The sequence below is a fragment of the Pavona decussata genome, unplaced genomic scaffold (assembly GCF_977016875.1).
Source record: "Pavona decussata unplaced genomic scaffold, jaPavDecu1.1 SCAFFOLD_134, whole genome shotgun sequence".
In the NCBI taxonomy this organism is placed as follows: Eukaryota; Metazoa; Cnidaria; class Anthozoa; order Scleractinia; family Agariciidae; genus Pavona; species Pavona decussata.
In genome coordinates this window covers 6,102,615-6,114,900 of record NW_028145547.1, presented here as the reverse complement: position 1 = coordinate 6,114,900, position 12,286 = coordinate 6,102,615, and the positions used below count along the sequence as shown (strand labels likewise).

The window sequence follows — 12,286 nt, the reverse complement described above, 5'->3', positions numbered from 1 at the left end:
ATGTATTCCCATTAAACCAGGAATATTCACTGCATTAACTAAAGTTAAAAATCGAAGTTGAAATACGCGGTATGATTTTCCCATGTCTTTCATCTTGTGAATCAATCAGCTACAGCTACCCACGCCATGAGATTTCGAGATAAAGTGTTAATAGGTGGTCATGCGAGTCTTCACAAAAAAATTCTTTTGTAGTACTTAGTCACCTTAACCTGATCATCTTGAGCAGGCAAGACACGCTACGCAAACTGTGTGAACTTAATTATAGTCAGTGCAGTGCAATCACGATCCATAGCTTTCACATTTTGCCGGACTGGTCGCCTAGGATGAACATGTTCAATCTTTGTATCGTTTAACGTTGGGGAGACAGCAGTAAATACTTGGCATTTATTCATGGCACCCCAGTAAAGTAAAGAAGGGGACACCCGGAGTGAAAATGTTTCCAAATTGAAAATATTTCGCCCCTTTGCGCATAACTCCTTCTCTCGTTATACAGCTGTTTTCTCTCTATACGAAGCCCTCTTTCATGAGTGGTCGTACGCTGACCGATAGCGGTAAATTAAAGGGGCTCACAATTGGGTCAATAGCGAAGTGTTCGCTTTCAGGGACCATGTCGGTTAGTGTATCGACGCGAAAAGTGACACACGATAGGCGGTTTCAGTACGAAGAACACAACTTTTTTCGATTCTGGGAAACTTGGAGCAGTTCACTTTAATAGAGGACCAGGGATAAATGGAAGAACAGTTGTCAAATTGTGACAAATGGTTCTTGCTTTTCCAAGAGAAACGACATGCATGTATCAAATTAATGACAAGTTTTCCAAAAATACTTGGATATAAATAGATTAAATTTTTTTTTGTTCTTCCTATTCCCTTCCAGGCCCGCCTTCCTTCGTTTGTTCTCGCAATCACCTTTTTGATTTCGAAAATTTGGACGAGACAAGCTGCTTTCAGTCTATTCCATCAAGTACTGTCACGTTGTCCTCTAAAAAAAAAAGACTGTCAAGCACGGACAAAAGTCATTATAAAAATGGCAAGCAACCGGTGCCTCAAGGCTACGACTAACATTTGCTTTGGCGTTAAACATCCCCAATAATTGGCTTCGGCGAGGCGGTATAAAAGTCTGGTTCTACAAAGAAGAAGCGTCACCAAGGAAAACCCTCAAAGGACTTCAAGCACACATTTTTAACAAGCACTACTGTCGCTCAATTTCAAGTCAACCTTGATTTTCAAGGATAGAGAGGAATTTCGGTCAAGTTTTCGGAATGTAAGTTAACAAGTAGTAGTTTGTCCTCTGCTGTTATCAACGATGTTAACTTTGTCCTAAGTGAAGCGGAGACCATCTACATGGATTTGCTCGAGTTTAAGTCAAAACTTGGTAAACAATCACGTGATAAAATAGTTCCTCCACTCAGCTCGTTTGGTTTGGAACTGTATGACGCAAGGAACACGTGGCAAAGGACATACCACTGGAGTCAACAAGCAATTCCTGCTTCGCCCGCGACCATTGATGACAGAAAGAAGAAGATTTTGAAGTTATTAAGGGCCGGTTAAAAAACTGGTACTGCGACGAGACAAAAACGACTCCCAACTTTCTAGCTGGAAGTTTTCTTCAGAAAAGATGGGAGTCTCTTCTGAAAAGTGTTAAAAGCGCTCATTCGGAATACGACGCCTTGGTCTTCGAACGAGGTAAAGTTGTAGGGCCTCCTTTGTTTTGCAGAAATTGTAGGAATGGAAAAAAGTTTGGAGACATCATGGTGAAAATTCTTTTACCTTTGGCTTTGGAATACCATCTTAGATCTCGTACTAATGAAATAACGGATACTGTTACGGCACAACTTGATAATCTCACCTCTAATGAGCAATCCACGAAGAACGATGCATATGAAGTTATTGCGGGTGAAAACGGAAACATGAAAAACATATTTAAAAGCTACTTACCCACTTCTTCAGCCTCACTTACCCCGTCTGTTGTAAAATCTGCTATAAATAGACTCAACCTTGCTCGACTAAACAAGATAAACAACCTTCTTGATTTCGTAAAAGAGCAAGGATTTGCTGTCGGAATTGGCCTTGGCTCTTTGGACCACGAAATGAACAGGGATGGCGCTGGATTCATGCACACTCTGTTTCTTATCAGTGACTCTCTGAACAAACCTTCAAACAAAAGCAGATTGTTAGACCTGATAAACACGGCTAAATGGTACAACGACTTTGGAGAGGTTTACCAAACACCAGCCTTCGAACTCAAGGGAACGACTGCAGACCGCATGATCACGCTACTGCTCTTTAGGCTTATCATCGTGCTGGTGATGCCAACCGACACTAATATAGAAATCAAGGACAGAATTCGAGATATGGAAGCCTTGGTTCGGTGGATGAACAATGCTTTGGCAGTGAATGAAGGACTGGGGGAGTGATCAAATCTGACTACACAGGACACCATCACAAGGCATTTTACGGATCAGCTTATGTACCACAAGCCTTACATAATGCTGCTTTGGTTCAATACCTTCTTGGAGGAACTGAATTTTCTTTATCGACAACATCGGTCAGCAACATTAGACGAGGACTTGAAACGCTGCGTCTTATATCGGTTAAGTATTCCACTCCAAACAGTGTTAACGGACGATTCCCAAATTACGTCAACAAGGTACTCATCAAGTCAGCATTACCAGGGTATGCTTACATTAACGTTTTTCATCCTTCCATTTTGCCTGCATCGACGCCAACAGGAATAGCTATAACCAATGTGAAAGGACCAGAACTATTTTTGCGATTATATGATGAGAACGACTAGAGGTGAAAAAATATCTAAGAAATGGGAGGATTAGAAAGAACAAGTACTATTTGAACAGTCTGGGATCTCTGGACATATCTAATACCCCCTGAGTCAACACAAGCCTTTATTTAAAAGCCATAAATTCCACCGACTCATTATAACCTAAGGCCGCATTTCAGCATTTCAATCCATGAAATAATAGCAATTTTGGCCCTAATCTTGGAGAGCTACATTAGTTCCTAAAATATTTTACTTACTGTGTTGTCGATGGAATTTTATTTCTACAGTGTAGAAAACTCGCTTTCATTACTTTCTTGCTGTTAAAAACTGGCTTCGTCTCCTTGAAATCTAATACTTGGATTATCATTTTTTTTTTAGGTAGTATCGACTTCTACATCCAATGGAATTTCTGCCGAACCCCCTCCCTGAAGGTCACTGGTCGAAGAATTTTGCCGTTCTCTCTGTACATCGGCGAAAAGACTGGGTTGTAACAACCAAAGGATTTAACCGTTTCCATTGGGACTATGAAAGTAAACCGGGCAAAGAAAATATTTACGGCATGTTTGCTAGTCATGGAGCACTTCTGATTGCCAACAGTGAATCAAGCCTTGGGGTTCATGATGTCGAAAACGGATGGGACTGGGCAAAGGTTCCAGGGACAACAACCATCGCGATGGGAGATTCAAATCTGAACGACTTAAACATAAAGAAGGCGAGATTTTACAACCGAAAGGGTCTAGCTGGCGGTCTTACTTTTAAAGGTACACAATCCTTAGAAAACGGGATTTTTGGGATCAACTTTCGACAACCAATTTATAAATTAACGGGTTGGAGAAAAAATATCAAGTTTAAGTTTAAAAAATCTGTTTTCTTTTTTGAGAACCTACTGGTATGTTTGGCAAGTAACATTAAGGCAAAAGACACAAATTCAAAAGTCGTTCAAACAACTCTTTTTCAAGACAAGCTCACCAGCTCTTCCCATATAAAGGTCAACGGAGTTCAAAAATCCCATTCGGCTACATTTACCGCCTATATACACCGTCTTCTCCAGGCAGAAGTTATACAACCCTTACTGATACCAAGGCAAACTTTTACTACATACCAAGTCCCAGTAAATCAATCTTAAAAGTTCATGTGGAAGACCAGACCTCCAAGACAGATGACGGAAAAACAAGCACATCAGGCCGTTACGGTACAGCGTGTTTCTAACATGGCACTTCTCCAGTTACCAACGGCCAATACGAATACGCTGTATTGATACCGACTAATACATATCACACAACGTTAACCGACTTAGCAACGGCCCAAGGAACAACAGGAAGTAAAGTTTACAAAGTTCTGCAGAAAAATAGCATCGCCCACGTTGTTCAATTTCTTAAGACACCGAAATCGTGGTCCACTCTCAGTCATCCTATCACTGGTTATGTTATGTTTTCAAAAAGCACCTCACTTCCAGCTGATGGCCCTGTAGAGGAAGTAAGTAGGGGAAGCTGCCTAATCATGGCCGAGGAAACGGCAGAATTTATTTACCTCAGTATAAGTATTCCCAGCTTAAATCTTCCCACGGCGAAACTGAGGCCTCTCACTAATTCAGACGAAGTGGAGCAGGAAGAGCTATATCATTCATCAAGTACAGCGAGAAAGGTAGAGGTTACACTGCGAAAAGAAGTGCAGAAAAGTATCATCTATGTCCAAACCCACAGTGAGCCAGATTGCTACACACCAAATGTGTGGGTTCTTCGTGGCCTCAGAAAAATTCGATTTTTAAATCTAAAGAATGGCTTTAGCGTTGAAGTAAAGCTGAAGAAGAGGCCACCAAGGCCACCATGTTTCAGATAAAACCACTTACTACCACAACGAAGTAATCTGGAACGGCAATTTTAGTTTATTAAATCAAGTTAATCCAGTGATTAATACTTAGTTGTGACAATAACTTGCGTCATCAATATCACATGTATCTCATGGCGTTTAGTTTAGTTTGCCATGTACAATTAAGGAACGCATATCATGAATAAAGAAGCGGTATCATTTCGCTGACAATGTCTCATTATCATCGTATTTTATCTTGACGAAATTATAATGTTCTTTATGAAACTCAATGTTTTTACTTTGATCCTTAGAATTCAGTACTGCATAACATAATGCGGAGTGATTTACACGCTATGGCAGTTTCTTTAAGAGTGTGGGCTTGACTACTTGAAATATGAATGTTGTGCCTCTATATGGATCAGAGAATTAACTCTGTGGTGCATGGGTGAGTGCTAAAGTGAACCCATGAATTTCCTACTGAGCGTAAGCCCTAGTAAGGAAATTGGGGACCACACGAGGAGAAAAACCCATCGCCCAGAATGCGGCGACACATCCGGGGCTTTTGTGCGTGCTTCGCGCGAATTTGAAACTTCATTAATGATGTGAGACAGACAAACAAAAGGGAAAGTGGGCCCAAACCGGCTAACAGGGCGCACGTTGGGCGAGTTTTGGCGATAACCGCTTTGGTTTTCAATGAGTTAGCATATGGCTTTCGTAGAGAAGACCTCAACGAAGCTAATGACATATTTTCCAGGATTTTACTGGTAGTATAACTGGTTGGAAATTTTTCCTGAACTTTGCCTATTTTCAAGCATTTCTTGTACGGGACCAGAAGGGGAGGACGGATTCTTCATTGTAAGAGCGCTCTTTCTCAGAGTTAGCATATGGCTTTGTTTATTTGGTGTTTAAAGAACCTCCCTGCCAATTTTCAGCGGAAAAGAACGATTCAAAGTGGTTGGAAAATTAACTTTTTGACTTTCCTGCAGACCCTTCAAGCATTTCTGTGATCAGTGGCATGCATAACAAAAGAATAAGACGACTTTGAATTTTCCGCCACGACGCTAATGTATTCAAAGCTCTGCTCACGCGAACAATAGTACGCCTGCCACCCCGATTAGGCATTACAAAGAGGTGCTAACATTAAACTCCAAGTCATTCTATATTATTTTTGACTGGTTGACTATACTGAAGCTGACTTTAAGCGTCAAGACTACCACGCTGATAAAGAGTTTTCGTGAAAGTCAATTATTGGCTTTGAAAAATAGCTATAATCGTTATCTTTTCAAGTTACTATATTTATTATTTGTGTGTAGCCCTACTAGTTATCGAAATTTGCAAATTATGGTAAGAAAAAGTCATTCGAAGCAACCCAAACACCTCGTGGCAGCTCATGGCGCTGAACAAGCTCACCAAAGCGACGAAGCTTTTCAAGGCGACGAAGCTCAAGCATCTGTGGATACAGAAGAGTTTGTCTCTTTACGATCAGTTCAAGAAATGCTGAAAGTACAAGAATCGATGCTACGAGCGTTGTTTGATTCAGTCGTGAAATCACTGACGGCGAGAGTGGATGGTGTGGTTGAGTCGGTTAATTCCCTCAAAGCAAGTTTGGAGTTTTCCCAAAAAGACATCGAGGAACTTAAGCCCTTTGCGTCTAAGCTTGAGGAAGCCAAGGACGAGATCGATCAGTTAAATTCAGACCTGGCTCAACAAGAGCTAAAAGCGGAGTATCTAGAAAACAAGTCGAGGAGAAATAATATCCGCATTAAAGGAATTGCCGAAGGTGAAAAGGAGAATTGGGATGAAGTTGAATCGAAAGTTAAACATGCCATCAAAGCTAAACTTGATTTGGATGTCGACATTGAGAGAGCTCATCGTGTGGAGCGACGGAAGAAGAGAGGCAGTGCCAACGCAAATGAGCCACGCACAATAGTGTGCCGTCTTCGCGACTGGAAGCAACGTGAGCAAGTTCTAAGAAAAGCTCGGAAAGAAAAGCCCGTTGGATTACACATCAGTGAGGATATCGCGTTCGCAACTCTGAAAAAGCGGGAGGCTCACCTTGAGAAGTTTAAAGCTGCTAAGCAGGCGGGTAAAATTGCATATTTTGTACTCGATCGCTTAGTCATTCGAGATAAATCATATGACTAGTTTATCATCCATGCCATTTTATAATTTGGACGATGATGAATTTCGGCTAACTCTCATTGAATTTATGAATGGCGGTACCATCAATTTTGATCCTGATAGATTAGCTCAGTTAAAGTTTAATCCTTTGTTATGTGAATCCTATAAAAATTTCAGTACCAAAACAATTAAAGATTGCTCGAGTTATTCCTTTATTTAAATCTGGTGAGCAGGATATATTTACGAACTACCGACCGGTGTCTGTTTTACCAGCATTCTCTAAAATCCTAGAGAGAGTAATGTACAATCGTCTTTTAATGTTTCTTAATAATCATAACATTCTCTCTGACAATCAGTATGGTTTTCGCAAGCATCACTCCACCGCTTATGCTCTTGCTTGTTTATATGACAAAATCTCTTCCGCCATTGACAATAAGGAATGCACAGTTGGTATTTTTATAGACTTGTCCAAGGCCTTTGACACCGTTGATCATAACATTTTGATTTCAAAATTAGAGCATTATGGTGTTCGTGGCACTCCACTTAGATGGTTCGAAAGCTATCTAAGCAATAGACAACAATATGTGGAATTTAATGGCGTTAGGTCGGAGTCTTGCGAAATTAAGTGCGGGGTGCCTCAGGGTTCTATACTAGGTCCCCTACTTTTCCTACTCTATATAAATGATCTGTGTAACGTGTCGAAGGTCGTGGACTTTATTCTTTTTCCAGATGATACAAACATATTTTTCTCCCACAAAGATTTTAACTTGCTTCCTGGAATCTTGAATTCTGAATTGCTTAAATTAACTCATTGGTGTCGAGCAAACAAACTGTCCATTAACTTTAAAAAATCAAATTTTATGGTTTTTAGACCACCCCAAAGGAGGCAAACACTTGATATATCTATTCAAATTGACAACAATGCAATTAAACGTGTGAAAGAAACAGTATTTTTAGGTGTTATCCTCGATGAGCATTTGTCATGGAAGTCTCACATTCTTTGTGTTTCTAGAAAAATATCAAAATCAATAGGTATTATTTATAAGTCTAGTTTTTGCCTCCCCAAAACCTCCTTACGTTCCTTGTACTATAGTCTAGTTTACCCTTACTTAATTTATTGTGTTTCTGTGTGGGGATCGACGTATCAGTCTAATTTAAATCGGATTATTGTTCTGCAAAAGAAGATAATTAGAATAATATCAAAAGTTTCTTTTGATGCTCATACCGGTGTTCTTTTTAAAGAACAGGAGATTTTAAAATTCTCTGACATTTATTTATACCAAATAGGTAAATTTATGTATCTTTTTAAAAGAAGCTTACTTTCAAATTATTTTCGTGATATGTTTACTCTTGCAAGTCAAATACATTCTTATAAAACAAGAAATTCCAACCTTTTCTATATACCTTATTGCCGAACTAATCTTCGAAAATTCTCAGTTCGGTTTCAAGGTCCTTCGTTTTTCAACTCGCTAAGTCGTGAAATTCAAAACAGTGAAACTATCAGTTTGTTTGGCAAAAGACTTAAAAAATTCCTTCTATCTAAGTTAAATTGACTCTTTGTTGAGCTACACACCTTTTCTTTACCTTTTCTTTTTTTTCTTCCTTTCCTTTCCTTTTTTTTTTTTTTTCTTCTTTAAAAAAAAAAAATTTAATTGGAAATTTCAATCAGTACCCTTAACTTCTATGGTTTATCCAATAGTTCTAGGAAGCCTATAGTTAATAAGCCCCCGGCTTCTATATAGGCTTCCTAGCCTTTAACACATTTAATATTGTAAATAGTCAAGTATGAATATTGTAATAGTAAGAATATTGTGTGTCGTCTATAATGTATTTATGTTGTATTTTTTTGTTAAACACAAAGAAATTGAATGTTTCGTCATTCGGTGTCCATCGGAACAAGTTATAAGAGTTATCACTATAACAAGTTATAGTGATTATAGACCTAATGTCATTTTAGAACACTCATTTTCTCTATACCATGGAGAGTTTACTGATGGACTTGTCCCGGGAAAGTCAAACGTCAACGAATACCTCTGAAGTCGAAGAATCATTTTTAAAATCGTTTATTTCGGAATCCGGTCGTATGAAAAATTATCTTAGCTGTTTCTACGTTTCACAGTGCTTGCATGAGAAGCAAATTGAGTTCAAGTATTAGAGACTATGTCAATTTTAAAACGTAGCGAATCGACTGAGTTGCAGTGTAGCGAAACGACTTTGTAGCGAAACTACCGGTAAGTTTTATTTTTGCTTTCAATCATATATTTTGCTTTTATAATTTTGTTTCTACAACTTCTCTGTTATCTAAATTTAGGAACCAAACCCATATCATTGCAAGAACGCTTGCTCGACCCGTAGAAAACAAGGTTCTACTGGAGGTTTTCCTTGTCGAGGAGATAATCGACTGTGTACCGAAGCTTGTTTTCGTCTGAGCTCCAAACCAGGCAGCCATGACGCGTAGTTCGAATCGTTTACGAAGATTCCCACCGCACGAACCTTTCGCCAGGTTGAGAAAATGTAATTTTCCAAATATATATAATGGTGATTTGTTCTCCAATGTTTTTGATTGATTTCTCTCGTTATTTTAGTCAACGCAGGCGATTTCTTCCGCCCGGCGCCTTCACGTTTCCCACCTCTTCTTTTCATGTTCCGTTGGAGACGCGATCCATACTGTTTTTAACTTAATATGATAAAATAATATCATAGGATGAGCAAAAGCATACTCAGAAACAGGTTTCCAGTAAAAGATTGAAAATCCAATAAAACACTGGGAAGATTGAAGCGGATTTCTAGATGCTGACGCGTACTTTTGAGGTTGAGGTGGACGCTTTTCAAAATTGACAAAAACTAGCGTCCAGGTCAGCGCGGTCACAAAGGTGACTGTGTCCCTTTAAGTTTGAAGTACTGAATATCACATCATTGTGTAAACTTGATAAGATGTCCAACCTCGAATGTGCGCTCAGGGTGTATTAGCCGTAAACGGAAAATGCGAGATGTGGTACCCTATAATGAAGTTAAATTAAAGCCAACTTGAATTTACCTCGTGATGAAAGTTTCAAAATTTTGTCAAAGGACCTTCTCAAAAGTTTAGGACTCTAGAAATACATAAGCATTCCTTATCCAGACTGTGGAAAGAGATGCCTTGTCATAGTGAAGGGTACTTCGCCGACTACCGCCTATGGTGCAACAAAACGGCGACCATTGTGGGGCAAGCCTAATGACTATATTGACCAATGACGAATTAAAAATAAAAATTTGTCTTGCTAAAAGGTAACAAAAATCCATATGATAGTTTCCTTGTTTCCTTGTTTTCTTAGTTATTTAATCTACTTTTATTGAGTTTCTGTCACTTCTATTCCTTCTCAAAGGGAACTCCCTCTCTGACAACAAACTTTGACGTTATGAAAAGTAGAAATAACATTCCAGTGTGCTGAAAAATGAGATACTGTTATCGTCTATTTTCGCTTTTAATCCCCCACGCCGCCATTTTGGATTTTGTGATGTCATACGGTTGCCGCTATTGCCAGTGAGCGGAAGTTCTTTTATGTGACGTGATACAATTGAAAATGGCGGGGCCCAGGAAATTTAAAAACCAAAATAAGCGATAATCAAATCCTGTTTTGTCCGACACAAATATTATTTCCATGTTTTTCAACAAAATGTAAAATAAGATTGTAGTTTCAACAATAAAACGTTTAACCAGGAGCGATAATCAGGGATGGAGACCGTAAGCGTGGGGTCCACGCGTTCCCATGTGTTGTACCAAAAAATCTATTTTTAGAAAAAATTGCGCCACCCTTCATGTCATAAACCCGCGCGGATACACGCAAATTTGCGTGGGGCTACTACCTTATATGGAAAATAGAACAGAGAGTCCAGTTCGGTTTCGACAAAATTACATAATGTTTAAATACTTATTACCCTCCACATGTTTAAGTTTCTCCCTCTAACCTTACTACGCTACAGTACTACGCTACAGCTGTAAACTAAAGCATTGGGGACAACTTCAGGAAATTCTCCTGGCTGAGTAGAAAACATTAAACCTTACAGTTGAGTACAAATATAAAATATCCTCCGCGATGCTGATATATATAAACTGAAATTTCATTTGCAAAGTCAGTTTCAACCATTTATTTCAAATAGGTGGTAAATCCTTGAGGAGACGAGTTAAGGTCATCATCTCAAACGTTTTCTACGCGTTCATTGGCATGAATATTCGGCGCTTCCACCAAATTTAATAAACAGTCATTTTACGAGTGTAAAAAGCCGGCCAAAGTTTAGCATAAAATCTTTAATGCCGAGTGCCTGTGAAACAGGTAATGGTTAAACAAGTTAAGGATTAGAGCAAAAATGGGCTTCTGGCGAAAGGTTAAAAAGAATTCAGTTTATTTATAGAAATTACGTAGTCCGGCTAAAAGCTGTCGAATTGAGAAGATTTCGTTCACAGATCAGTGCCAAATTTTTCAACATCGGTCACTACGGTAGAAGTGAATTTCTCGATTATTTCTTTTAGCCGAAAAGCTTACTGCTTATGACGGCTGTTGGCTTACTGCTTTCAAAAAGTATTACACGTAAGATTTGAGATTGATGTTCATTTGTTTATTAGTTGTTGATTTCTATGGTCATCCAAGGGACAAGAAGCTGCTATAAGCACGCGTTGTTATCTGTTTTCAACTCTTTCTTTTTTTCAAGTTTGCAGGATAAATTTCGTCAACACCAAACTAGTAACTTTAACATTAAAATAGGCTAATAATTCGCGAAATGCCTCCGGCAGAACTTAAGAACTGAAGAGGTGAAACAAAACTACTAGCATGCCAAACGACAAGTTTTCATGCATGTCCGCGGGAGTGAAAACAAATATTAAGCTAAAATGACAGAAGAAATTTTTTACCTAATTTTGAAATACGTATCTTAACTAAACCCCAGGACCAATCCAAATGTTTCAACTCGGTGTCGGTCACAGTGAGATGCATCCTCCACTGAACTGTTTTAAATCCCGGCATCAGTAATACGAGGCTTTGTTTATAGCCAAGAAACCGGCTACGGTTTTACGAATGTGAGAAGGTATAATTTTTCAGCGTATTTTCTTTCCTGGTTAGAAAGTCCATCCGTGTAGCCGGTTGTTGTTATGCTTCTTCCTTTTCATGGCCACGGAACTTGATTCCAAGCAGCAAAAAGCTCGTTTTCCAGTTCAACATGAGCAAGAAAAACAATGAAAGCTGACAGAGGTTGCGAAAACTGCGTAACAACTTTGCAGCATCATAACTTTCCACAACTGATTAGACTTTCTTCAATAACAAATAACTGAACTTTAGACATTTTTCGGGTACTATTTGAACCATATTATACTGGCAAAAGTGACGCGGAAAGCAACTGAGTACATATTCGTAAAGTGCAAGCTTTTTTCATTCATTCAACTGTAGCAACGCAAGCAGCGCCACCGTTTTGGCGCCTTTTTGACTTTACTAGTACTATGAGAGTCATGTGGTCAATATGCCGCTTCAGTTCCAAATCTCCCCGTCTTCTTTCAATTGTTGCCTTTTCGTTGTGAGAGTCTAATTCCTTAAACGTGGGCACCGAG

General features: G+C 39.1%; 1 protein-coding gene across 1 annotated transcript; it reads left to right on the top strand.

The window, feature by feature from the left end:
* The first annotated feature begins 5,865 nt into the window (after positions 1-5,865).
* On the top strand, positions 5,866-6,840 carry LOC146467974 (uncharacterized). The gene has a single exon (XM_085125515.1). The coding sequence runs from the start codon at positions 5,929-5,931 to the stop codon at positions 6,730-6,732; it is 804 nt and encodes a 267-aa protein (XP_084981641.1). The 5' UTR covers positions 5,866-5,928; the 3' UTR covers positions 6,733-6,840.
* Positions 6,841-12,286: the final 5,446 nt, after the last annotated feature.

What these genes read in the sequence shown, in the direction of transcription:
- LOC146467974 (XM_085125515.1), top strand. Translation starts at nt 5,929, where the DNA reads ATGGTAAGAAAAAGTCATTCGAAGCAACCCAAACACCTCGTGGCAGCT.